Below are 24,419 nucleotides of genomic sequence, written 5' to 3'. Positions count from 1 at the left end.
TATGAATATGCTAAAACAAACTGAAGGTCAAGAAACAATACACGGTGTTAGGCAGTAAGCTTCCTTTTCACCTTCAGAGATTGCCTTTCTTACCTGGTTCCTGAGGTTCCTTCAAAAGAGAGTTCTGTGCATTTCTAATGGACAATATTTATAATGTCTTCAGCTTCTAGGCCTGTCAGGACTAAGTTAGGTGGCCCAACTCCAAGGCCTGGCCCCAGGAATGGGTCAGAGAAGTATGGAATGCGTGGTGAAATCAGGAAGAACAGCCCCAGGCCTGGTCAGCTAAGGGCCGTGCCCTGCTGGCCACCGCTATGTGCTGGGATGTCCGCTGTGGAGGAGGGAGCCAGCACTTGATTAGGACTACTCTTGACTTCCAGAGGAGCCAAGTACGCAGTGAACCTAAGAGGCAGATGAGAGAGAGTGTGTGTGTGTGTCTGGCCAATTCCCAGGAGGTTTTAAGTTCTCACTAGGCAGGATGGGCCAGCCTCTGCAGGACTTCTTGCCTGGAGCTGGGGAGCGTGCTACCCCGTGGGGCCCAGGGCAGTGCCTCCATGGTGAATAGAGGTCCTTTTAAATGTCTGCCTTCCTAAAACTACTCTCCCTGTATCTCAGAAACACCCAGCCGCTGTGTATCCTTCAGGGCAGCAAATCCAGTTGTCTCCCTATTCTGTGATGTATTTACGAAGGAATGAGTGGTCCGTTAAACTAAGTTCGGGCGTCTGTCGGTCCCCAGCTAGCCCCCCGCCTGCACCGTCAGCGGGAGGCTGTTGACGTGGCTGCCGCCTCCCAGCCTCAGCCCCCTCCCGCAGCCACCCTTACCCTCCACCCGCTCTCGCCCCACCCCGGGTTATTCGGGAGATTAGAGTTCATTAATTAAATCCTGTGCTTAGATCGAACTGTAACATTATTCCAATCACATTTATCTTGCAGGCGGCTGCGGAGATGGCAGCCTCGCTGGAAACGCGCGGGGGAGCCTGAGCCGGCGGGGCCAGGCCGCACCGCGCCGCAGCTCCATCCCCGCGCCGCCACTGGTCCCCCGCGCTGCTTCTCGGTCCCGCGTCGCTGCGCAGACCTCCATCTTCCCGCTCCGCTCCCGTGCCACCCATCAGCCTCGGGGCCCCACTTCTCTCCGGGGCCCGGCCTGCCCCACACCGCTCCCTGCCTCCGTGGCTCCCGGCCCGGTCCCCTCCCCCGCCACGCGCGCTCACACACACACACACACACACACACACACACACACACACACACACACACACACACGCTCACACACGGACACGCCAGCGAACGGCTGGCCGCTCAATGGACCGATTTCCCCGCTGTCTCTGATCCCAGCCCACCCGGGACGCTGTCCCTGATACCAGCCCAGCCCGGGATGAGAAATTGCAAAATGGCTCGGGTCGTCAGTGTGCTGGGGCTGGTCATGCTCAGCGTTGCCCTGCTGATTTTATCGCTCATCAGCTACGTGTCCCTGAAAAAGGAGAACATCTTCACCACTTCCAAGTACGCCAGCCCGGGGGCACCCCGAATGTACCTGTTCCACGCGGGATTCCGGTGAGTGAGGCCTGTGAGCGCCCTCGGGCCACTGGTGTATTGGGTAGGGGGAGGCTGGGAGAAGGGCTGTGTGGGGTTCTCCCAGACACTTTGAGCAAGCTAAACTGCGCGGTCCTCCCACTCTTCTCGTCAATTCTCCTTTCCCCCTCCCTTTTATTTTTTACCCAAAGCCTCTAAACTCCGTTGTACTAATCTTGCATTTCTCGTATTCTTCCTCAGTATCGCCTCCCCCATTTCCAAAATTGGGGTAGGGTTCAAGAATGATGATGGAGGGAGAGGCAACGTATGTGTTTGGGCGGGGGGGGGGGGGGGGGGGGGGGGGTGAGCTGGGAGAAGGACGCGCGAGGTGAGCGCCTTCCCGGGCCCTGTCCGTGGACTCCCAGGCTGGGCTCCGGGCGGTCCACAGGCAGTCTAATGGCGCAAGCGCCCTACTGCTCTGGCAATCTCCTCCACTCCTCTTCCTCACCCCGATCCCATCAAATGCTGTGCAGGTCTGCTCTTACCGAGACCCTGGGGTATTCTGCCTCAATTCTTTCACCAGGATGCCATCCCAACACCACCCCCACCCCTTTCCCGGGGTTCTTCAATTCCCCACGCCCTTGGGAGGGCCGCCTGCCCTCGCCCCAGGTCTGAGGCACCGCCCCAGGTCCAAGGCACCGCCTGGAGCAAGACTGGACTGGGCAGGGGCCAGGCACCAGGCGCAGCTTTGCACCACGCATGGAGAACCCCGGCCCATACCTTTGACCCCTAAGAGTTCTCCCAGCAAGGCCTCCTGATGGGCGGGTGGCAAATACAAGCTGCCATCTGTGGTTCAAGCGGGGCCAGAGGTGCAAAACCTAGAGAAGCCCCACCCAGGCAGAAGAGCAGAGCTGGCCGGTGGCTTCCGGGGACCCCAGTCAGAAGACAGGGAACGCAATCAGACCCAAGCTCGGGAAGAAAGAGGTTAATGCAGGAGCTACCCCAAGCTTTCCCGTAGGGTTCCGATTTCCTTTGCCCTTTCCCCAAAAATCAATTCACCGGAGGCTGGGGGCGGGGGGAGCACCACGCAGCGGCGGCGCGGCCGCTGTCCGCAGTGCTGACTCCCTGGTCCCCACCGTGCGTCGGGCTCCGGCAGTGCACCGGCTCCCGCCCCTGCTCTCTACGAGACGGCCATTTTATGGTCCCTCCCGCGCTAGGAGGGATGGACAATGGAGACGGGTCTTTCCCCCTTCATCCCGGGTGTGTGTGGGGAGCAGAGGGTGGACCGAATGCGAGGGGGCTCGGGGCGGGACGGAGCCTGGGCGAGGGCCAGCTGCCCCGCCCCCGCCGGCTGGACTCGAATGGCTCCCGGGCTTCCCCCAGCTGAGGCCCGCATGCTTGTCTGTGTCCTCGTCCTTTTCTCCAGGTCACAGTTTGCGTTGAAGTTTCTAAATCCGTCATTTGTGCCCGTTACGAAGTCTCAGAACCACGATCTCCAAGAAAAACCTCCCAAGTGGACATTTAATCGGACAGCATTTTTACATCAAAGGTAGGATGGGGAAAGATCCAAAAGGTGTTTGTGAATTCTGGAGCTCAAAAGAGAAAACAAAACAAAATAATAAAAACAATTCTGTCCCCCACTCTGGGATGTACTTGCATTGTCTCTCTGGCTTGGCTGTAGGAAGGCTGGTTGGTAACCCTTTTTAATGTAAGCAGTACCCTCTCATAAAAAAAAAAAACAAAAAAAACAAAAAACAAAAAACATCAGGAAGACTAATTTGAATGCAAGAAAAAAGGTATTTTCAATATCTTCCCTAACTTGGGCTTAGTGAGCACCATGATTTACAGTGAACATGCATGGCTAACACTACCAAAGCCATATATTTAAAAGGAAAAAAAAAAAGTTAATTGTAAAAAAGACTACCTAGGCCTGACCTGTGGTGGTGCAGTGGATAAAGCATCGACCTGGAATGTTGAGGTCACTGGTTCGAAACCCTGGGCTTGCTTGGTCAAGGCACATACGGGTGTTGATGCTTCCTGCTCCTCCCTCCCCCTTCATTCTCTCCCTCCCTCTTTCTCTCCTCTCTAAAATGAATAAATAAAAAAATCTTAAAAAAAAAATAAAACACTACCCAATGCATTTTCATTACCCCACTGAAAATTAAAAAATAAATAAATAGAAGTATTATCTCAGTGAAACACATAGAAAATACTACAATCCATCCCTATCAAATTACTAGTGAAAATCTTGGCCCAAATACATGCAGGTGTTTAAGTATGGTTTGGTTTTTCCTGTTTATTTTCAATATTATATTTAATAATATATTAAATATTGAAAGCTTTTAATATATTGTAAAAGCTACCAAGATCATTCTTATTAGGTGTCTTGTAGCAGCCTCCTTTATACATGAAGAAGTTGGTGGGGGGATGAGGGGGTTAGCAGTTGTGGTTTTGGCTTCTGTTCTGTTTTGTTTTGAAGTAGAGAAGAAGGATGAGTTTTATTTAAAGTTATTTATTCTCCTTCGTGATCTGGTCTACTCACAGCAACCCCAGAGATGTCATGACTCCTCCCTTCTTGGTGGGATTGTTATGCAGCTCAATGGAATATAGGCCCTCTAGTGTATCTATTAGGGGGATGAATAGTTATTTTAAATACTTATTTTACCAGTCTATTCAGGGGATTGTGTTTTGGTCATAGCATTCCTAGCTATTGCACTCTCTTTTTTAATTTACTGACAGAATTAAAACAAATTTGATAATGTCATGAAAATGTTTTCTTAAAAAGTTGATATACAGTCATGTGATTATGATTAAAACTTTAAAAACACTGTTTAATTAGAATTAGTCTATGACAATAATTGATTAATTCTCAAGAATTAATCCCAAGAAGTCCCTTTTTTAACTATTGGGTTTTTAATCCAATATTAATTTTATAGAAAACTTTAATGGGTAGAACACATTATACTTTTTCCCAAAATTAGAAATATAATTCAATAAAAATATTCTTCCCTGACTAGGGCATGTGACCTAAATTACCAGACAGCACAATAGTTCTTTCTCAAAATTCCCTCCTGTCAAACCATGTATTAGGTAATCTTTAACTGATTTTTCACAGCATCATTTTAAACTTTGCCTTTGTAACAGCTTGTAAAGAACAGTATTAGTAACTGAAGTTTTGTATAAAAGCTTTGAGTTTATGCTGCTCTGTACTTTGACAAATGAAATAAGTTTTAAAAAATAAAATTTCAGGAAAAGTGATAATATGCAAAGAATTTAGTTTCAATCTGCTATTTATTTATGCAAAACATACAGAAAATTTAATGTGATTTCTTAGAATTGGAGCATCTAATAGCAAAGTAACATGTTACTGGTCTCTCAAATATTTTAAATAGCTGAGACTTTAAGAGATGCTTAATTTTACTTAGAGCTCAACATGAAGGCAACCTGAAATTAATGCTAAATACCACCCTTGCTTTGATTATTCTCTAAATTCTTAGAATATACACACTCTTTCAGGATTTACAATAGACTATTTTTCTGAGGATTTGGTCTCTCCAACCAAATTGTATTTCTATGTAATCAAGTGAAAAATATCCCTGTTTCATTATTCAAAGGACCTTAATAAGATTATCATCTCATTTCTATTAACTATTCAACTACACCAACTGCTATGACCATTTTATATTTTAACAATATAGTACTATACTGACTCATATCTGTTTGGCACTTATTTGGACACCAGAGATATTTGATATTCCTGGAGCACCGCAGTCTAATAGCAAACAAATAGCCCCTAGTTAGAAACTCTAGGTCACCAGTGTGTGTGCATTAATGTGAGCTCTGGGGCCTGGGTAGATTGTCTCCCTGTATTTTCTGATACAACTTGCTGTGCCTTTTCGTTAATCAAATACACTCTTCATGTAGAGCAGAAAACCAAAGAATGGCAGCTAAAACTGGAAGTTACAACATGTACAAGCCTCAAAGGATTACATCCACAACTTGACTGAGAGATTAACACATCTGTAGATTCTGAAAGAGTCTCTTCTCAAAGACCACAGTTATTATGAATGTATAATCTTTCTTGGATTCAATGCACCTATGATTCTTGTCTGAATGAAATGGCAACATAAGACATAAGATGGATAATCAATTTTGAATGGGATGTTTTTAATGAATTTCTTTTTATTTTAGGCAAGAAATTCTTCAGCATGTCGATGTAATAAAAAATTTTTCTTTGACCAAGAATAGTGTTCGGATCGGACAACTGATTCACTATGATTATTCCAACCATAAATATGTTTTCTCTGTTGGCAATAACTTCCGATCATTGCTTCCAGATGTGTCTCCCATTGTGAATAAGCATTATAATATCTGTGCTGTGGTTGGAAATAGTGGGATCCTGACAGGGAGCCGGTGTGGACAAGAAATAGATAAGTCAGATTTTGTTTTCCGTTGCAATTTCGCCCCTACGGAGGCTTTCCAAAAAGATGTTGGAAGGAAAACCAACCTTACCACCTTCAACCCCAGCATTTTGGAAAAATATTACAACAATCTTTTGACCATTCAGGACCGTAACAACTTTTTCCTCAGTTTAAAAAAGCTCGATGGGGCCATTCTTTGGATCCCTGCATTTTTCTTCCACACGTCAGCAACTGTTACCAGGACATTAGTTGACTTTTTTGTTGAACACAGAGGTCAGTTAAAGGTCCAGTTGGCTTGGCCTGGGAATATAATGCAACATGTCAACAGGTGTGTATATTTTATTGCCTTTAACTCATATCCCACCAGATGGTAAATCAATATTGTAATCTCTCGGGGGTGGGAGCTATCTGATTAGTTAGTTGTTGTGGTTAGTTTAGTACTCTAGGGCAAACTCCTATGTTTTGGAATGAATGAATGAATGAATGAATGAATGAATGAATGAATGAATCACTCTAGGTAAGAAGTTCAATCTCCTACCCCTAGTTGGTCACCAAGTGCCAAATGGGGGGACTGATGATTCATCAGTCTCTACTCTCTCTTCTCTGTCCTCTACCTCTGGGTAAGCCCAATGAGCAGTCATGGAAGTCACCACAGATCAAGACTTTTCTTTAAATGGATAGCTATGTCCCAATAATGCTAATCGCTAAGTTAGACTAAGCATTTTTTAAAGAAGCAATTGACTTAAAATGTTCCTTTTTATTTGATATCTGGGTGTTTTATAGATGTCTAAATTTAGACAAACACCTAGGTAAATCACAAATTGCATAATATGCCTTTGGAATTTGGGATTTGAGTGCCAAAATATGTGAAAAGTATGTTATGAGTTCATTGTTGTCTCTTGTAATTTGATAAGACAGCTTGACCAGAAATGCAATATTTTCATCTAGTCCGATGAGTCTTAACTCTGATTATACATTAGAATCACTTGGATAACTTTAAAAAATACTGTTTCCTGGGCTCTACTTCAAGGAGGAAGGTAGGGGCAGGCACTTGATATTTCTTAATAACTCCCCAAATGATTCTAATATACAGTCAAAATTGGGAAGCACAAGTCCAGGGGCATTTTATAAAGCAAGATTAACTGTAGGATTTTTTTCCCCTTTAAATCATCTGAGGAAATTGCCTCAACTCTAATTTCCCCATATGCAAGTAGCCCAAATATCCTAACATATTGTCCAAATGTTACTACAAGTCAGAGTAGGTGCTGGCGGACCTGGTGAGAACAGGGAATTCCAGAGATTTTTATCTCGTAGAGACTTTTCCCATCCTGTAGCCCTCTACAGTCTTCCAAATTTAAGATCTGTTTAGCTGACCTCTTACAGAAGGAGTAATTGTCATCTAATAAACTAGTATGTATCTAACAGGTAGGGTAGTACCCCTCATTTATAGTCAAAATGGAAACTTCTTCTTTAAGAAAAAGAGGACACTATTAATAATTATAAGGACAACAGACGAAACCTGGGACTGTCCCAGAGTCCCAGGTTGTATAGTTAGTTACCTCTTTGAGAGGTAATGTAGCCCAACTGCTGAGAGATGAGTCAACTAAGGTACAAGGAACAGGAGTTATCTGCCCAATGTCAATGCCCAGAGAGTGGCAGAACCAGAATGAGAAGCCCCTCTTGTGACCTTTGACCTCATCATCTGCCCCCCTTCTTGCTCTATTTAAGTTCCCAACATTGAGCATTTACATTCCCACTGGCATGGGAAAGGGTTATCTTCAAAGCCTTCAAATAGTGAAGAAGGAACTATACGGGCTTAGAAACTTCAGGCAGCAGGCCTGGGTAGCCTACCCTGTCCCCAACCAGAGAGTTAGCCATAGTGTCCCACAGCCACTCAGGCTTGAACCAAACACACTGTTTCCAAGACAACTTTAAGGAAACACAGTGCACAAAAATCTGATACATGAGCAGTTCATTCTGCCTGCATGGCCAATGATGTGAACACACACACACAAACCGCAGCAATCTCAAAGGTTTGGTGGTGAAGGAAAAAAGGCTTACAAATACTATCTAAATATGGAACAACAAGCAAATTTAGCTTTTATATTCAGAAAGTGCATAAATACTTTTCTTAGATCCTGACATGCTAAGGAAGGACTTGGGAACCCCTAGTTAAAAGACAAAGGAGCAGGGAATATGATTTTTTATAAGAGAGCATGAAAAATAAGACCTCACAATCTAAGCTGGGTAAAGAAGTGACACAGGAGGTCCCTTTAGAGTAAACAACACCCCTCCCCACTTCCAAGGTCCCCTTGTGGATGAGAAGCATAGCCATTCTCATGGGTGGGCCTCTGTGGTGTCACCACTGAGTCAGGGACAGGGTTGGCTTCAAATGTGTGCAACCTGTGTGTCACATAGCAGCCCATTCTCAAAATGGTACAGCTCTTAGTTAACAATCTACTACCACCCTCTTGAAATTCTCAATAATTTCTGAAATGAAGACCCCCATTTTCATTTTGTAACTTGTCTCACAAATGAAGTAGCCGGCCCTGCCCAGAAGTGTTCTGTGATCTAAACCAGTGGTCCCTAACCTTTTTTGGGCCACGGACTGGTTTAATGTCAGAAAATATTTTCACGGACCGGTCTTTAGGGTGGGATGGATAAATGTATCACGTGACCGAAACAAGCGTCAAGAGTGAATCTTAGACGGATGTAACAGAGGGAATCTGGTCATTTTTTAAAAATAAAACATCATTCAGACTTAAATATAAATAAAACGGAAATAATGTAAATTATTTATTCTTTCTCTGCGGACCAGTACCAAATGGCCACGGACCAGTACCGGTCTGCAGCCCGGGGGTTGGGGACCACTGATCTAAAAGGTAAATCCAAAGCAAGTGCTATCTGAGCTGCTTAGACAAACTGACCTCCCTGCCCAGCCATAATGTCCCCTCGGATGGAAAGCTTCAGCACTGGCCTCTGACCCCACCTATACTTGTGTCCCACAGGTACTGGAAAAACAAACATTTGTCGCCCAAACGGCTGAGCACAGGCATTCTTATGTACACCCTTGCATCAGCAATATGTGAAGAGATCCACTTGTATGGATTCTGGCCTTTTGGATTTGACCCCAACACCAGGGAAGACCTTCCATACCATTACTATGACAAAAAAGGAACCAAATTTACCACCAAGTGGCAGGAGTCCCACCAGCTGCCTGCTGAGTTCCAGCTGCTGTACCGAATGCACGGGGAAGGGCTCACCAAGCTGACTCTGTCACACTGTGCCTGAGAACTCCGGACAGGAAGTGCCAAGTGCTGGTTTAGAAAGTGCCCCAAGTCAAACTGAGTAGTCCTCAGAATAGAACCCTAGAGAATATCTTATAAGGATTGTCTGCCCCTTAAAAGGAATGCTTTGTTCTCTCTCTCTCTTCTGCACTGCTCTTTGAGGGGTCTTAGGACAGATGCATTGAAGCCACAAGATTAAGACTGACTGATAAAGGGAATGTTGCATTTGGAACTATGCTGCTAATGAAATGGTTTGAAGTATTTTCATGTTTGTATTTTAATAATAAACTGCCTCCCATTTTTTATAAGGAGTAGAGCTAGAATTTCTGCAGCTTTGCTCAGATAGAGTCCTTTATTGAGAGGCCACTGGCGAACGTGGCCACGATTTCATTTTTTCCTGTGTGGGACTGGACTCTTCAGAATGGAAACATAAAAAGTTCATTTGCATATCGCTTCTCTCCTTTTCTATCTCCCTTTCCCTCTCTCCCTCTGTCTCTATTTCTCTCCTTACAACTACTCTCCCATCCCCCACCACCATGGAGTTTAATAATTTGCTAGGAATTATAGTGAATTAGCTTTGCTTGTATGTGTTGCATCTGTATTTGATGTGTTCAAGGCTCTGGGTAACTTTGATGTTTCATGACAAACCAAATCATGATGGATATCCTTATGATTTCTTTTGTAAGAAATGCCTCTTAGGAAGTTCTCACTGGTCCAGACAGTCAGTCTACGGCCGAGCAGCCCCTCTGTGGTGAGTGGCACATAACACAGTGTGTCTTTCACCATCACAAAGAAAGCCTGTGTTGTGGGTGGCACAGCCCTTAAGTGAGTGGTATTGTGGCAGATCATCCTGTTGCCACATCTGCAAGGACATCCCAGCCCGGATTTAGTGCCTCCCACAGCCCCAACCCAAGTGCTGGGCTGGGAATTCTCTCAGAATAAAGACACTATGAGTCAGCTTAAAAGCCTAGGCCATAAAAGGAAGAATACTTAGAAGTTGTTTTGGATCCGGTACACCCTAAAGTAACCATGCTGTCCACTCAGAGCTTTTGAGACCAGCAGGATTGGAGCAGAGTAGAAGCTTCAAGGTTGGCCAGGCCAGGCCCCCAAGTGAACAGTGCTCAGGTGAGGTCATCCTCACCATCATTGTGTCCACCAGCACCGCTCCAGAACCATTTGCTCTCTTCAAGACCGTTGTAGACACTGGATATTCCCTCTTTCCACTGAAATCAGATATATACATCCACAAAGTAAACATTTCAAGAGGAAAAGATATTGTGTAATGGCACGATCTGGTAATAAATAGCCCTTGGAATTTGTGATGTGTAGACCAGCCATGAAGGAATTAGTGGACCATTCTCCTTTTCATTATTTCAGCCTTAGAAGTAGAAATCACATCACGTCCATCCCTGGCTTTTCACTGAGCAGCACTTTGTTCTTCCAGTTCAGCCCAAAGTCTGGCCAACTTGATGTTAAATTTTAATGTGTTTCTTTCTTCTTTCTAAATGCCAGTCAAGCATATTTGTAATACATTTGGGTGGGGTAGCTTGTTCTTTTCCAGAAATCTCATCTAGACTTCTTGCAATGATACAAATACTGGTGAAAATAATTGCTGTAGTTCAGTAATCAGCTCTACCCCTCTTTGGGAGGGTATACTCACGCCTAAAATTAAGCCAAATACAATAAGGGAAGACATAGTCCTATGTACATGCTCTGCCTGGTTCTGAAGGGGAGCTATCTTACTCTCATTTTTTTAAAAAGTTAATCAGAGAAGCTTATAGAGATCCAGATATTAACTAATGAAAGGAAAACCACACAGGTTCAAGCATGTTACCAATTGTGACACATCTTGCAACACTGATGGATGGCAATCGTCCAAATACACGGGAAGGCAGTTCAAAATGGAAAACACTAAAACAGCTTGATATTTGAAATTAGAAGGGGAAATATATTTTAAAATTTAAATCTAATGGTTCAATGTGACACATAGCAAAACCACACCATGCTTGTTCCTGTCACTTTGATGAGGACAGTACTACAGTTCTCGTGCTGTGCTGTTAGGAACACTGCAAGATTGATAGCTGACAAAACATTTAGTTGGCTCTTCCTAACCACTTAGTTCATTTGGTTACAGCTAAGTGATATTAATGCCAATATTACCTAGGCCAGATTTTTACCCTAGAGCTTTAATCCCAATGTGCCCATTAGATTTCACTAAATATAAATATGTAGACATTTTGAACCAGGCGGGTTAAAAAAGTAAAGAAGCAGAATCCCTAAAACCAGTTAATTGATGGACCACTTAAATGTGATCTCATCAAACACCCAATGATTGTTGGGCTTTTTAACTTTCATTTCACCCTTGGCTCCATCCTAATCTGGAGTGGGAGGACTTTTCCATCTCCCAGCATCACTTCACCTACCACTTTAACAGGAACTCAAGATGTTGAGGAAACAGACTTGTCTCCTGGAACTAGAGGGGCTTAGAGATCAGGCTTATTCTCTGTTTCCTAGAAGGACTTCATGAAGCTGATCCAAAAAGACAACACTTCCCTTTCTTTAAACATCTCTGAAGTAAAGCCTAAGCCCTCCCACAGTGATTAACCATAATTCTCATAATTTATAAATTCCTTATATACAACCTATCTCCCTCCTACTGCAAAAATTAAATGCAATATGTGGGTAAAGCACTTATGCTGGTTTTCAGCAGATAGTAAGCACTCAATCTATGGCAGCTTTTACTGTTACGTTATTGTTAGTTATGACCTTGACCTGCACTTTCACCATAGAGAAAAACAGCCTATAGCTGATCATACAAAATCTGTTTCAGACCCTGGCCGGTTGGCTCAGTGGTAGAGTGTCGGCCTGGTGTGCAAGAGTCCTGGTTCTATTCCCAGCCAGGGCACACAGGAGAAGCGCCCATCTGCTTCTTTACCCCTCCCCCTCTCCTTCCTCTCTGTCTCTCTCTTCCCCTCCCACAGCCAAGGCTCCATTGGAGCGAAGTTGGCCCGGGCGCTGAGGATGGCTCTGTGGCCTCTGCCTCAGGCACTAGAATGGCTCTGGTTGCAACAGAGCAACACCCCAGATGGGCAGAGCATCGCCCCCTGCTGGGCATGCTGGGTGGATCCTGGTCAGGCACATGCGGGAGTCTGTCTGTCTACCTCCCTGTTTCCAGCTTCAGAAAAACACAAAAAGAAAAAAAAAGAAAACAAAATCTGCTTCAAAGATTAACGTATATAACAACTGTCATGATCAAAAGTGTTACTCATGGTGGGTCCCATGAGCCCTGATATAAAAGGCTGTGGTGCAAGTAACCAGAACCTTTGGGTCTATATGATCAAGAGCAGTGAACTGGGACCTGTAGCTGAATCAGTTGGATCCCCCTTCCTGGTTCAGCTACAAACACAAACCCCTGGCATTTTCATTGCCCTGGCTTTACTTGTTCTAGGTTAAGTGCATCCTTGTGTCAGAACCTTTCCTTTTGGCGGATGTTCAGAGCAGAGTCCGCCCTCAGCTACTGGAATAGATTTCACCATAAATCCTCCAAGACTATCTACACATGACCTATACAAATGACTAATTCAGCTGCAGAGGGGAAAATACCCACTGACATTTAGCAACCTGCTTAATGCTAGTCCCTCAGTTTTCAGCAGTAGCTGTGAACGTCCTGTGCAGACTTGTAGTTCCAAGGGAGACAGAGGTAAAACGTGATATCGAGAATGCCTTCCACACCCAGAAAACTTGTCCCATATCTGATGATTAAACATCTATTGCTCCTCTACCTTTGCTTCTGTCTTAACTATCCTTGATCTTTGTAAAACTACTACTTGTGTTTTTAGCAGTGTCCTGTGCCTAGCAGTGCTGACTGTGACTGTGCCATCTGTCTGTGACTTGGCTGTCAGGCACCTGACCATGGGGCTACGAGCCAGAATGTAAAAAGGGAGAGGTTGACTCAGCCTCCTTGTGCCTGAGCCTCCAGTTACCCATGAATGGGAATGCAAGGACTAACCTGTTGGTGGGGAAGATAGGAATGGAAGAGCATTTCTTCTGACTTTAGGCAAGGTACCAATGATTAGACACTCTTACATAGTGAAGAGGTGTTGAGCAGTGGCCAAAGGAAGCAGGGACAGGATTGTAGAACCCTAAGACATTGAAAATGGCTTCTCTAGTCCTAATTCTTGACTTTACAACTAAGAAACAGAGAAACAGAGAAGCTAGGTGATTTTCTTAAGATTGCACAGGGAATCAGGCAGAAATTCTTCTCCCCGTCTAGTATTCTGTGGCCTTATCAGCATCAAATGAAGATGGGCTCAAAAGGGAAAATGGTTTTGGACTGGGGTTCACAAATCACAGAAAATAAGTTACAACAGCTGTAAAGGAGGGGAAAAGACACCCCCAATATTATTTATTTATCAATGCAAAACAGTAGAGGGGATGCTTTTCTATGTATACAACTAAATCCACTGGCAATGACACACATTTTCCCCTGACATGAAAGAACGCCCCCTTGGTAAATTATGATTCTGGTAAATCACAGTTCAGTTACTGATGGTTCAGAGTTGACAGCTCGAATCTTCCTCAATAATCTAATTGTCTTAATAAAACCTTGTTTTAGTGATACGTATGCATAATTTAAAAGAATACTGAGAACAGTTATGTACTTCTCCATATGTATTATTGCAGCTGGGGCCCCCTGAGGTAAGAAATATCATTTGCCAATGCCTTCCATACTGTAAGTAATTTCAACAGCATATTTTGTATTATTGTGTTTAGTCCAATAGGCTAAGATGTGAAAATAATAATGAGTAACTTTGCTGGGTCTTCATGTGCAAAATGACAGATTGAGCACTTTTCTGTATAGTTCTAGACCCCTAAATCTCTTTTCCCCAAACTGTGTAAATGTGCCCAGCAAAAGTATCTGTTTGGCCTCTACTTCTTCCTGAATGTGCAGAACTGTCCTTTTGCTTTCAAAGAGATTGGGACTATAAATATGTGTCTGAAAAACCCAGACGGGAGCATCACAAGCACTGGGAACTCACAGCCCTGGGCCACCTGACTGACCTGTCTGGGATCTGTGGCCCAATCAATCAAGGCCACAGATGAATTGACACCAAGGACCAAAATGACTAAATATGCCTCTTTCACATTCTAATTGCTTTGCCACAGCAAATTTTAGAATGTCATTATTGTATTATGCAGTATTTCTTAAAATGTCTTTTTATTGTGATGAATTATTGAAGATATATGTGTTTGAATATATGTTTTTATCCTTAATGATGCTCATTCTCTTGTTGATTACAGTGGAATCACAGTAAAGAGCCTGTCATAGAATAACTGACTCCAAATTAAGATTACAGTGGTCTTGTTAGGGTTAGGACCTGGATTATGCTGCTGATCCACCAGCAAACAAAGCTGCATGACATGAGAAGCTCTTTAAAGCACAGTTCTTGCTCCCCACCCCAGACCTTTGACTCCAGCCTGGGATAAACCCAGCTTACAAACCCCAGGTGATTCTGATGTGGCCAGCATTTCAGAACCAACAATACATAGCAAAACCATATATACTGTTATGACCAAAGCAGCTGAATGCTTATGACTCTTTATGCAATTAGAGTAGTAGATCTGTCCCTTGAAGTAATCAAGATACATGGCGACATCAACAAAGTCTTAGTGATTCAGCCATTCAACTGTTTTGGCTGAATTGACCAATCACCAATTTGTAAGCAAATAGTAACTGGTGAACTTAGTCAGAACAGATGCAAGCCTGAGGACAGAGAGCTATAGTTTTAGTACACTTTACCCCAAGGCCAACTCTTCACATTTCAAACTAGGAGGTAGATCTCAGGTAACTTATCTTTACAAATAGATGAGAAACAGGGAAGTTAAATTAATTATTCAGATTCTACTTGGATCTCATTCCCAGAGCTTAAAATATTCTTAAAGGGGTCTGATTTCCCAACCTCCAGGTAATACCCAAAATGCAAATATCCTCAGGTTAAAACAAAACCAATCAAAAAAAATCAAAAAGCTAAAATTCTGAGACCAACTATGTATATGAGAGGTGGTCAGTTGGCACCGGCTGCTTTGTGCCAGCCTTTGTTGACTAAGGTGCCTACATCCTAATGAAGTTTTGGCCAGCCTCCTTTCCATAGCAGTGCACATTCAGAGCCTTTAATCACCAGAGAAAGTAAAGGGCTTCTTTGATCTCCCTTCTGTGAGATTCAGAGACAATTTTTGAGCTCTATGGTGTGTTGTTAAATGTTTAACAACTGGCTCGGAGAAAGATGAAGCCCGGATTTGTAGTACTTACCAATTTCTATGGTGTAAATACTCTCATCATAGACAATTTCGAGCTACTAAGTTGATGTCAACCAGCTGAAAGTGTAACTATATTTTCATATCAATTTCTGAGTCAATAAGTAAGAAATAGGAGTGGCTAATAATGACTTTGGAGGAACTCCCAAGTACCCATTTCCCTCAAGGAGGCATTTCTGCTTTGGTTAGTTCTACTAAATTTTAGTATATTATTGGTTCTCAAAGTCTAAGGACCCTAAGGTTTGCAAAATATTTTCTAGCTAGCTGACTCTTAGGAACCCCTCAACAGACTCCTCTGATTACTAGCCATGGCTTATCTAATGTATAAGGGTGACCTTCCATGTAAACATTTTTATTTAACTGCCAGTTGAAACAATGTTTGACTGATCTTTCTTCGCATCCTATAGTCCATCCATCACCTGCTTCCCCATTTCTCTAATTTCCCCAGTGTACTTGCTTCTCATCCTTCCAACACAGCACAAAATTCATAGGCACTCACAAATTGGTGCCACGAGGAGCAGGGGAAGAACAAGACATCCAGTAAATGTATCCGGTCCCACCACACCTAGAGAGGCTCCACAGTTCGAATGTCTCTACCCCACCAAGGGACGCCCAGCTGAGTATGCCTCATACCCAGGGTTTGAGCATGCACTCAGCTGGGATTTATTTGCCCTCAAAAAAATTCCAAATGGGCAAGAAACAAAACTAAATAAGAAAACTACTGGGCAAATGTTGCAGAGGAAGGCGTCATGTGATGCTTTGCCATAGCTAGGCTTGCATAAGGCTGAACCCTGGGGGAAAAACAAGCAACAAACATTTGTCTGCTGCAGTTCCCTGGGTGTTGAGCAGTACAACTTTCCTTCTTCCTCACCACTAGTTGTAAAGGAAGACCCTACTGAGTGTTTAGAAATCAGATACCTTGGTGAACCACAAAACAAGCTTTGTTTACAAATTAAAGGTTTTTCTGATAGAAGCCATTCTTAAGTGGGCTTAATTCAATCCTTCAGAAGGCAATGCTAGGAAAAAAAATGTACTTAATTCCTCACACACAATAAATGGCCATTGCTTTTTATTCTGTGTGTAGTAAATCAAAACTAAGACCATAAAGGACCAAATCTACTTCCCTTGCTGTAGCAAAATATCCTATAGGTTCAGAAAGGCATTGCTAGACTATAAATGTTTGAAATTTGGACATTTTCTATATTGTTTAAAAAGCCTGTCTTCTGTTCTCCTTGAGTCCTCTAAATGAGCTGGTTTTTCTATATTGAATAAGCTACATTTTGCTTTAAGTGAGTCAAGAATATGTTCAGATGTTATTCTGTATTAACAACAAATTTCATGTAGCCTGGGAACAAAGTGTAACTTCACTCCCTGTCACTTTTCCAGACACCAAAGAGATAAGTCCATAAACATAAGCAGAAGGGACTTGCCAGCGGGCCTCATTTTATTATAAACAAATCCACAGTAAAACCAGCCTTGGGGGGTCAGCTACTCACAACATTGTTAGTCAGGCAGATGGGGAAGGAAAATTGGTAGATAATAGATAATGGAAGAGAGGTTTAGTCAATGTGTGTAAGTGGAATATAGTCGTTGATGTACTTGCAAAAAAAGAAGGGGAGTTTTCCCTCTGAAATCTGGAATCTAGACCATTTTGCAAGACTTAAAATAATTGGTCTCCATGTCAGAAATGCTCTTTAACCACATTTTAGGATCCAGATCTGTGCCCTGACTCTGCAGAGAAGCAGCCTGACAGCCCAGAGCCCTGGGAGAGGGTTATTGATGGGTTGAGATGCAATCATCAAGCATGAGCAATTAGCACGAAAATTCTCCCAGGACACAGAACAAAAACATCGAACTGTCACAATGCAGCATCACTTACTCACATGGGACACAGCAGAGCTTCATAGATCTAGCCATTATCTCTGGTCCAGATTCTAGATCAACATCCTCAACATGGAGATGAGAAAACTGAGGTCCCAAAAGTAGGAAGTGACTTACTTCCCAGGAAGTTAACCGGGATGAGAGTCCAGACCTCCCAAACACCAACCCTGTGACGCCACACCGTGTGCTGTGGTGCTGACAGTCCACTGTGGGTGCATTCTTCAGAGTCAAAACAAAAGAATGTTTGTGATAGCTTCTCCTACTTAACCCACTTGGTTTCACCATTTCATTTTACCACCATTTTAAATAATGTTATATTCGGTGTAAAAATAAGAACAAAGTTCTAAAAGGTTCAAAGGTGGGTGAGCAGTGAATGTAAGCTCTTAAAGATGTGTGTAAGAAGCATGTGTCAGGGGAAAGTGAATGCCTCTTAGAGTGTGATAACAGTTGAGCCCTGCCCCCTCCACACTTGATACATTTGTTTTGGAAAATGCTATTTGATGCCGAGTGACTGGGGTAGAAGACTTCACTCCCTCCAGTCCCATCAGAAGCCTCCTTGCTCTGCAGAGGAAGCCTCAGACCTAAGGAATCAGACTCACGTCTCTCACAAGAGGCAGTCTCGCCGCCCCTCCAAACAGCTGCCAGACTGACAGCCACTGAGACTTGACAGAAGCCAGCACTGCTGGACTGAGGGACATGTAAATATCATCTGCCATCTTGGTGAACAAGGACGGTCACCTTTCTTTTGTAGAGGTAATTGTGTGTGCATTGTGACTCCAGTTTGTGAAGAAAATGCAACGATTCACTTCGACAGCCCCCCATGTGCACCTGCTACGTGTGACTGCGCCTGCCTCATTGCCTCACGTGCCAAACACAGTATTGAATGTGTTGTGTGTAAATAAACCATTTTGCTGTGCACTGGAGAGCGCTGCTGGTTGTTCTGCCCCAACAGGGACAGCTCACATGCACACACTGACACACTCCATCCAGGAAAAGAGGAAGTGCACCCTCCTGTTTCTCACTCTCGGTGTTGTGAATTCTCCTTGGAGACTGTGGGACTCCAGAGGGCTGGACGTGGCTGTCTACAGACATACACTAACAGCAAAATCCAAAAGTGCTTCCTATACTCAATTTTTCCAGAGGTTCTTTAGATGCAAATCATGCAACAGGTCTTAACATAATTAATAGTAACACAATATTCTTGAATGGTACAGTCACATACATACACCATTTCTTTTTATTATTCATTGATTGATTTTTAGAGAGAAAGAGGAAAGGGGCAGAGAGAGAGAGAGAGAGAGAGAGAGAGAGAGAGGAGCATTCACTTGTTGTTCCACTTAGTTGTGCGTTCACTGGTCACTTCCTGCATGTGACCTAACCGGGGATCAAACCCACAACCCTGGTGTTGTGAGACAGCACTCTAGCTGGTTGAGCTAACCAGCCAGGGCACAGACATAATTTTATTGTATCAGTAACTGGGTGAGGGAGGGACCCTGAGGGACCTGACCCATGTTGCACTGTTAGTTGCAGAGTTAAAGCGAGAACAAGGCCTGACCTTCGGCCTGGGGCTCTTTCCCTTGCATCTCTGCCCACCCTAGTCTTTCTTTTGGCCACCTCCTCCCAGAGCCTTCACTACATCAGCCTCCATCCCCAGGCTCTGTGTTACTTTTCTTCACAGCATTGTCTCTCCTCACCTGAAATGATGGTATCTACTCATGTACTCATGGTTTCCCCGGTCTCCAACTATGCATATGATAAGCTCTCCCTTCTACAAAGCAGGTAGCTTTGCCTATCTTGGTCACACCATGTTCCCTATGCCTATAACAGTGCTGTGAACGTAGTATGCCTTCAATCGATATTTGTTGAATGGACACAGACACACCATAGAGTCTAAGGATCACTTCAACTCTTCCATTCTCTCCCTGCTCGTATTTGTGCCTAAATCACAGACACCAAGAGTCCTTACTCTGCTCCGACTGTGCTACCCAAAAAGCACCATGAGCAACACTCAAGAAGCATCTGTTGACTTGAGTGAATTAACAAACAGTCCTAGGACTTGTTTTCTCAATATCAATGTTCCAATATCAAGAATGTCTCAGCAGATTGATACACAAAGCATACTCTGTTCCTGAGCCTGGCTGGTAGTCATTCTAAGCAAAAGGAGAATGTGTGTAGGGTAAAAACAGCATGATTGGAAAGACCTCGCCTTCAGTAAACAGGTTTGCCTGAGAGGGCTTGCTGCAATGCCCCTTAGTTCAAACCCCAAACCCTTATTTTACTATGCACAATACTGGGCGGGGTGTGAACAGGATCAAAAAGGAGCAAAACCACAAGGCCTATCCTGAAGAAAGTAAAAAGTCTTACTGGGGAAACAGCACACCATATTACTAGGAAATAGCTTCTATCCTGGGAAGCTCCAGGGAATGTTGGGCTGCAGGTAGGGACCCTGAGAGTGAAGCAGAGAGAGGAAAGGAGGACCCCACTAAATGCAAGTGAGGACAAAAAAAATTACAGAGGCAAGAGATGATACTTGGGGTTTATGTTTTCTGAAAACTATTTGCCAAACTGATGACTCCCGCCTCACCCCTCACAGAAAAACCATAAGTTTTTCTAAAACAAAACATTTCACAAACTTTCGCAAAACATAAAAGTGACACTGTTTATTACAGGCTCTCTTTGCCTGGGACCAATTAGTACAAATTAAATCTTTAAAGTAAAAAGATTTTTCCCTAAGAAAATGCATTGCCACAGCTTGATCGAGACAAAGAGGATTAAAGAAACCTTACTCGTAAAAGGACCACCTTGACTGCTGGCTCCCAGGCCAGAAAGGAAATCGGCTTTCTGCATTCACCTAAGCAAGAGTACGGGCTCCCTCTGCAGTGGACAGACCCAGGGTTTAAAGGCCCAGGGGGTGGCTGATACCATTCTCAACAGCTGAAGTATCCCCCAATTAGAGTGTGCATTCTTGGTAAGTTCATTTGACTAAAAGGTGCTCTGAATACTATTTCATCCACTTGGAATATCACAGGGACCAGGAACTTAAGAGAGTCAATGAATTCAATGCTCTCATTTCTAAATAAAGAGACCACGCACAGTTCAGAAGAGAAAGTGACTTGTCCAAATGTACTCTCCTAACAAGCAACAACCCAAATACTTAACAATTGGGGGGGAAGCAAAATGAAAAAAAGTTATTTTTATATTAACTAACAAGTTTCAATTCTAAATGAAAATATTTGAAAGGACAGTACTCATTTTCAGTTTAACTCTTTTATTATCGCAACTATATTCATTGAAAAAAATATTAGAAAATAGAGAAAAGTAAATATTGAAAAACCACCTAAAGCTGTTTTTCTGAGTGTATGCTTGTTCTACGCCATCCATACTGCTGTTTTCTGCTTTTCTCCCAATTGAAAGTATATTTTTTAAAAAATGAAAAAAAAGTATATCAAGAGCATATTTCCATGTCATTAATATTCTTCGATAAGCTCACAGTATAGAAGTACTATAATTTATTTAACCAATTCTTCATTGTTTTTCAAACTTAGGTTTAGATTCTTTGCCATTTTTCACTCTACTTTGGTCAACATCTTTGTAACTGCATGTTTGTACATCTGATTATTTACCTGAATAAAGCCCTTGAGGTGGATTTTAAAGAGATGAAATTTTTTACCTACAAAGGAGACACCATAAGGATGACTTCCGACTTCTCAACAGAAACACTTGAGGTCAGAAGGGAATGGCAAGAAATATTCAAAGTAATGTAGAACAAGAGCCTACAACCAAGACTACTTTATCCAGCAAGGCTATCATTTAAAATTGAAGGAGAAATAAAAAGCTTTCCAAACAAACAAAAAAAAACTCAAGGAATTCACTACAACCAAACCAAGGCTGCAAGAAATGCTAAGGGGCCTGTTGTAAACAGATCAAAGGAGAAAAAGAATATAGCAAAAGAGGAATATAGTTTTAAAGAATAAAATAGCAATAAACAACTACATATCAATAAAACAAATGTAAATGGATTAAATGATCCGATCAAAAGACATAGGATAGCTGCATGGATAAGAAAACAGGACCCATACATATGCTGTCTACAAGAGACACACCTTAAAATAAAAGATGCACATAGACTGAAGATAAAAGGATGAAAAAAAATATTTCACGCAAATGGAAATGAAAAAAAAGCTGAGGTAGCAATACTTATATCAGACAAAATGGACTTTAAAATAAAGGTCATAGTAAGAGATAAAGAAGGTCACTACATAATGATAAAGGGAGCAATCCAACAGGAAGATATAACCATTATAAATATCTGCGCACCTAATATAGGAGCACCTAAATATATAAAGCAGACTTTGATGGATTTAAAGGGCAAGATCAACAGCAATACTATAATAGTAGAGAATTTCAATATCCCACTAACATCACTAGATAGATCCTCAAGAAAGAAAATTAACAAAGAAACAGCAGACTTAAAGGACATACTAGATCAACTCGATTTAATAGATATCTTCAGAATCTTTCACCCTAAAGCAGCAGAATATACATTCTTTTCAAGTGCTCATGGTACATTCTCTAGGATAGACCACATGTTAGGGCACAAAAGCAGTCTCAACAAATTTAAGAAGATTGAAATCATTTCGAGCACTTTCTCTGATCACAATGGCATGAAACTAGAAATCAACCACAACAGAAAAACTGAAAAATACTCAAACACTTGGAAACTAAATAGCATGTTATTAAATAACGAATGGGTTAACAATGAGATCAAAGAAGAAATTAAAAAATTCCTAGAAACAAATAACGAGCAGACATCAACTCAAAATTTATGGGACACAGCAAAAGCAGTCCTGAGAGGGAAGTTCATAGCATTATAGGCATACCTCAAGAAGCTAGAAAAAGCTCAAATAAACAACTTGATCCTGCATCTAAAAGAACTAGAAAAAGAACAGCTAGTAAAGCCCAGAGGTAGTAGAAGGAAGGAAATAATAAAGATTCAGAGCAGAAATAAATGACATAGAGGCTAAAGAAACAATACAGAGGATCAATGAAACCAGGAGCTGGTTCTTTGAAAAGGTAAACAAGATCAATGAACCTTTAACCAAATTCACCAAGAAAAAAAGAGAGAGGACTCAAATAAATAAAATTAGAAATGAGAGTGGAGAAATAACAACTGACACAACAGAAATACAAAATATTATAAGAAAATACTATGAAGAACTGTATGCCAAAAAACTAGACAACCTAGATGAAATGGACAAATTCCTTGAAATATATGATCTTCCAAAAATTAATCTGGAAGAATCAGAAAACCTAAACAGACCAATTATAACAAATGAGATTGAAACAGTTATCAAAAAACTCCCCAAAAAGAAAAGTCCTGGGCCTGATGGCTTCACAAGTGAATTCTATCAAATATTCAAAGAAGAACTAACTTCTATCCTTCTCAAGCTATTTCAAAAAATTCAAGAGGAAGGAAGACTTCTAAGCTCCATTTATGAGGTGAGTATAATTCTGATTCCAAAACCAGGCAAAGATAACACAAAGAAATAAAATTATAGGCCAATATTCCTGATGAATTTAGATGCTAAAATCCTCAACAAAATATTAGCATACTGGATCCAGCAATATATGAAAAAAATCATACACCATGATCAAGTGGGATTTATTCTTGGGAGGCAAGGCTGGTACAATATTTGCAAGCCAATCAATGTAATTCATCACATAAAATAAAGGAAAAAGAAAAACCACATGATAATTTCAATAGATGCAGAAAAAGCATTTGATAAAATCCAGCACCCATTTATGATCAAAACTCTCAGCAAAGTGGGAATACAGGGAACATACCTCAACATGATAAAGGCCATCTATGACAAACTCACAGCTAACATCATACTCAATGGGCAAAAATTAAAAGCAATCCACTTAAGATCAGGAACAAGGCAAGGGTACCGCCTTTCACCACTCTTATTCAACATAGTTCTAGAAGTCCTAGCCACAGCAATCAGACAAGAAAAAGAAATAAAAGGCATCCAAATGGGAAAAGAAGAAGTAAAACTATCATTATTTACAGATGATATGATATTGTATATAGAAAACCCTAAAGTCTCAGTCAAAAAACTACTGGACCTGATAAATGAATTCAGCAAGGTGGCAGGATATAAAATTAATACTCAGAAATCAGAGGCATTTTTATACACTAACAATGAACTGACAGAAAGAGAAATTAAGGAAGCAATCCCCTTTACCATTGCAACCAAAAAAATAAAGTACCTAGGAATAAATTTAACAAAGGAGACTAAAGACTTGTACTCGGAAAATTACAAAACATTGATATAAGAAATCAGGGAAGATACAAACAAGTGGAAGCATATACCATGCTCATGGTTAGGAAGAATAAACATCATTAAAATGTCTGTATTACCCAAAGCAATTTATAAATTCAAAGCAATTTATAAATTCAATACCGATTAAAATACCAATGACTTACTTCAAAAATATAGAACACATATTCCAAAAATTTATATGGAACCAAAAGAGAACACGAATAGCCTCAGCAATCTTGAAAAGGAAGAATAAAGTGGAGGTATCACACTTCCGGATATCAGGTTATACTACAAGGCCATTGTACTCAAAACAGACTGGTACTGGCATAAGAACAGGCATATAGATCAATGGAACAGAACTGAGAACCCAGAAATAAACCCACACTTTTATGGACAACTGATATTTGACAAAGGAGGTAAGAGCATACATTGGAGTAAAGACAGCCTCTTTAATAAATGGTGTTGGGAAAATTGGACAGCTACCTGCAAAAAAATGAAACTAGAGCACCAGCTTACACCATTCACAAAAATAAACTCAAAATGGATAAAAGACTTAAATGTAAGCCGTAAAACCATAAGCATCTTAGAAGAAAACATAGGCAGTAAGCTCTCTGACATCTCTCGCAGCAATATATCAATATTTGCCGATTTGTCTCCACAGGCAAGTGAAATAAAAGACAGGA

At 42.0% G+C, this 24,419-nt stretch overlaps 2 protein-coding genes across 5 annotated transcripts in view; one reads left to right on the top strand and one right to left on the bottom strand.

The window, feature by feature from the left end:
- LOC136383015 (uncharacterized) overlaps positions 1-24,419 on the bottom strand; it is a 183,760-nt gene that overhangs the window by 118,500 nt on the left and 40,841 nt on the right. The gene's annotated exons all lie outside the window — the stretch shown is intronic.
- ST8SIA3 (ST8 alpha-N-acetyl-neuraminide alpha-2,8-sialyltransferase 3) lies at positions 1,111-18,209 on the top strand. 2 transcript variants are annotated; one of them, XM_066352487.1, is made up of 4 exons: positions 1,111-1,551; positions 2,936-3,058; positions 5,701-6,258; positions 8,939-18,209. In XM_066352487.1, exons 1-4 carry the CDS (start codon positions 1,373-1,375, stop codon positions 9,219-9,221), a joined length of 1,143 nt encoding a protein of 380 aa, XP_066208584.1. In that variant the 5' UTR covers positions 1,111-1,372; the 3' UTR covers positions 9,222-18,209. The 2 variants fall into 2 exon arrangements, with proteins under 2 accessions (XP_066208584.1, XP_066208583.1); XM_066352486.1 differs by lacking the exon at positions 1,111-1,551 and adding an exon at positions 2,256-2,523.

Source organism: Saccopteryx leptura, chromosome 11 (assembly GCF_036850995.1).
Source record: "Saccopteryx leptura isolate mSacLep1 chromosome 11, mSacLep1_pri_phased_curated, whole genome shotgun sequence".
Lineage (NCBI taxonomy): Eukaryota > Metazoa > Chordata > Mammalia > Chiroptera > Emballonuridae > Saccopteryx > Saccopteryx leptura.
The sequence above is the reverse complement of the archived record's forward strand: the minus strand, read 5'-3'. Positions and strand labels throughout refer to the sequence as shown.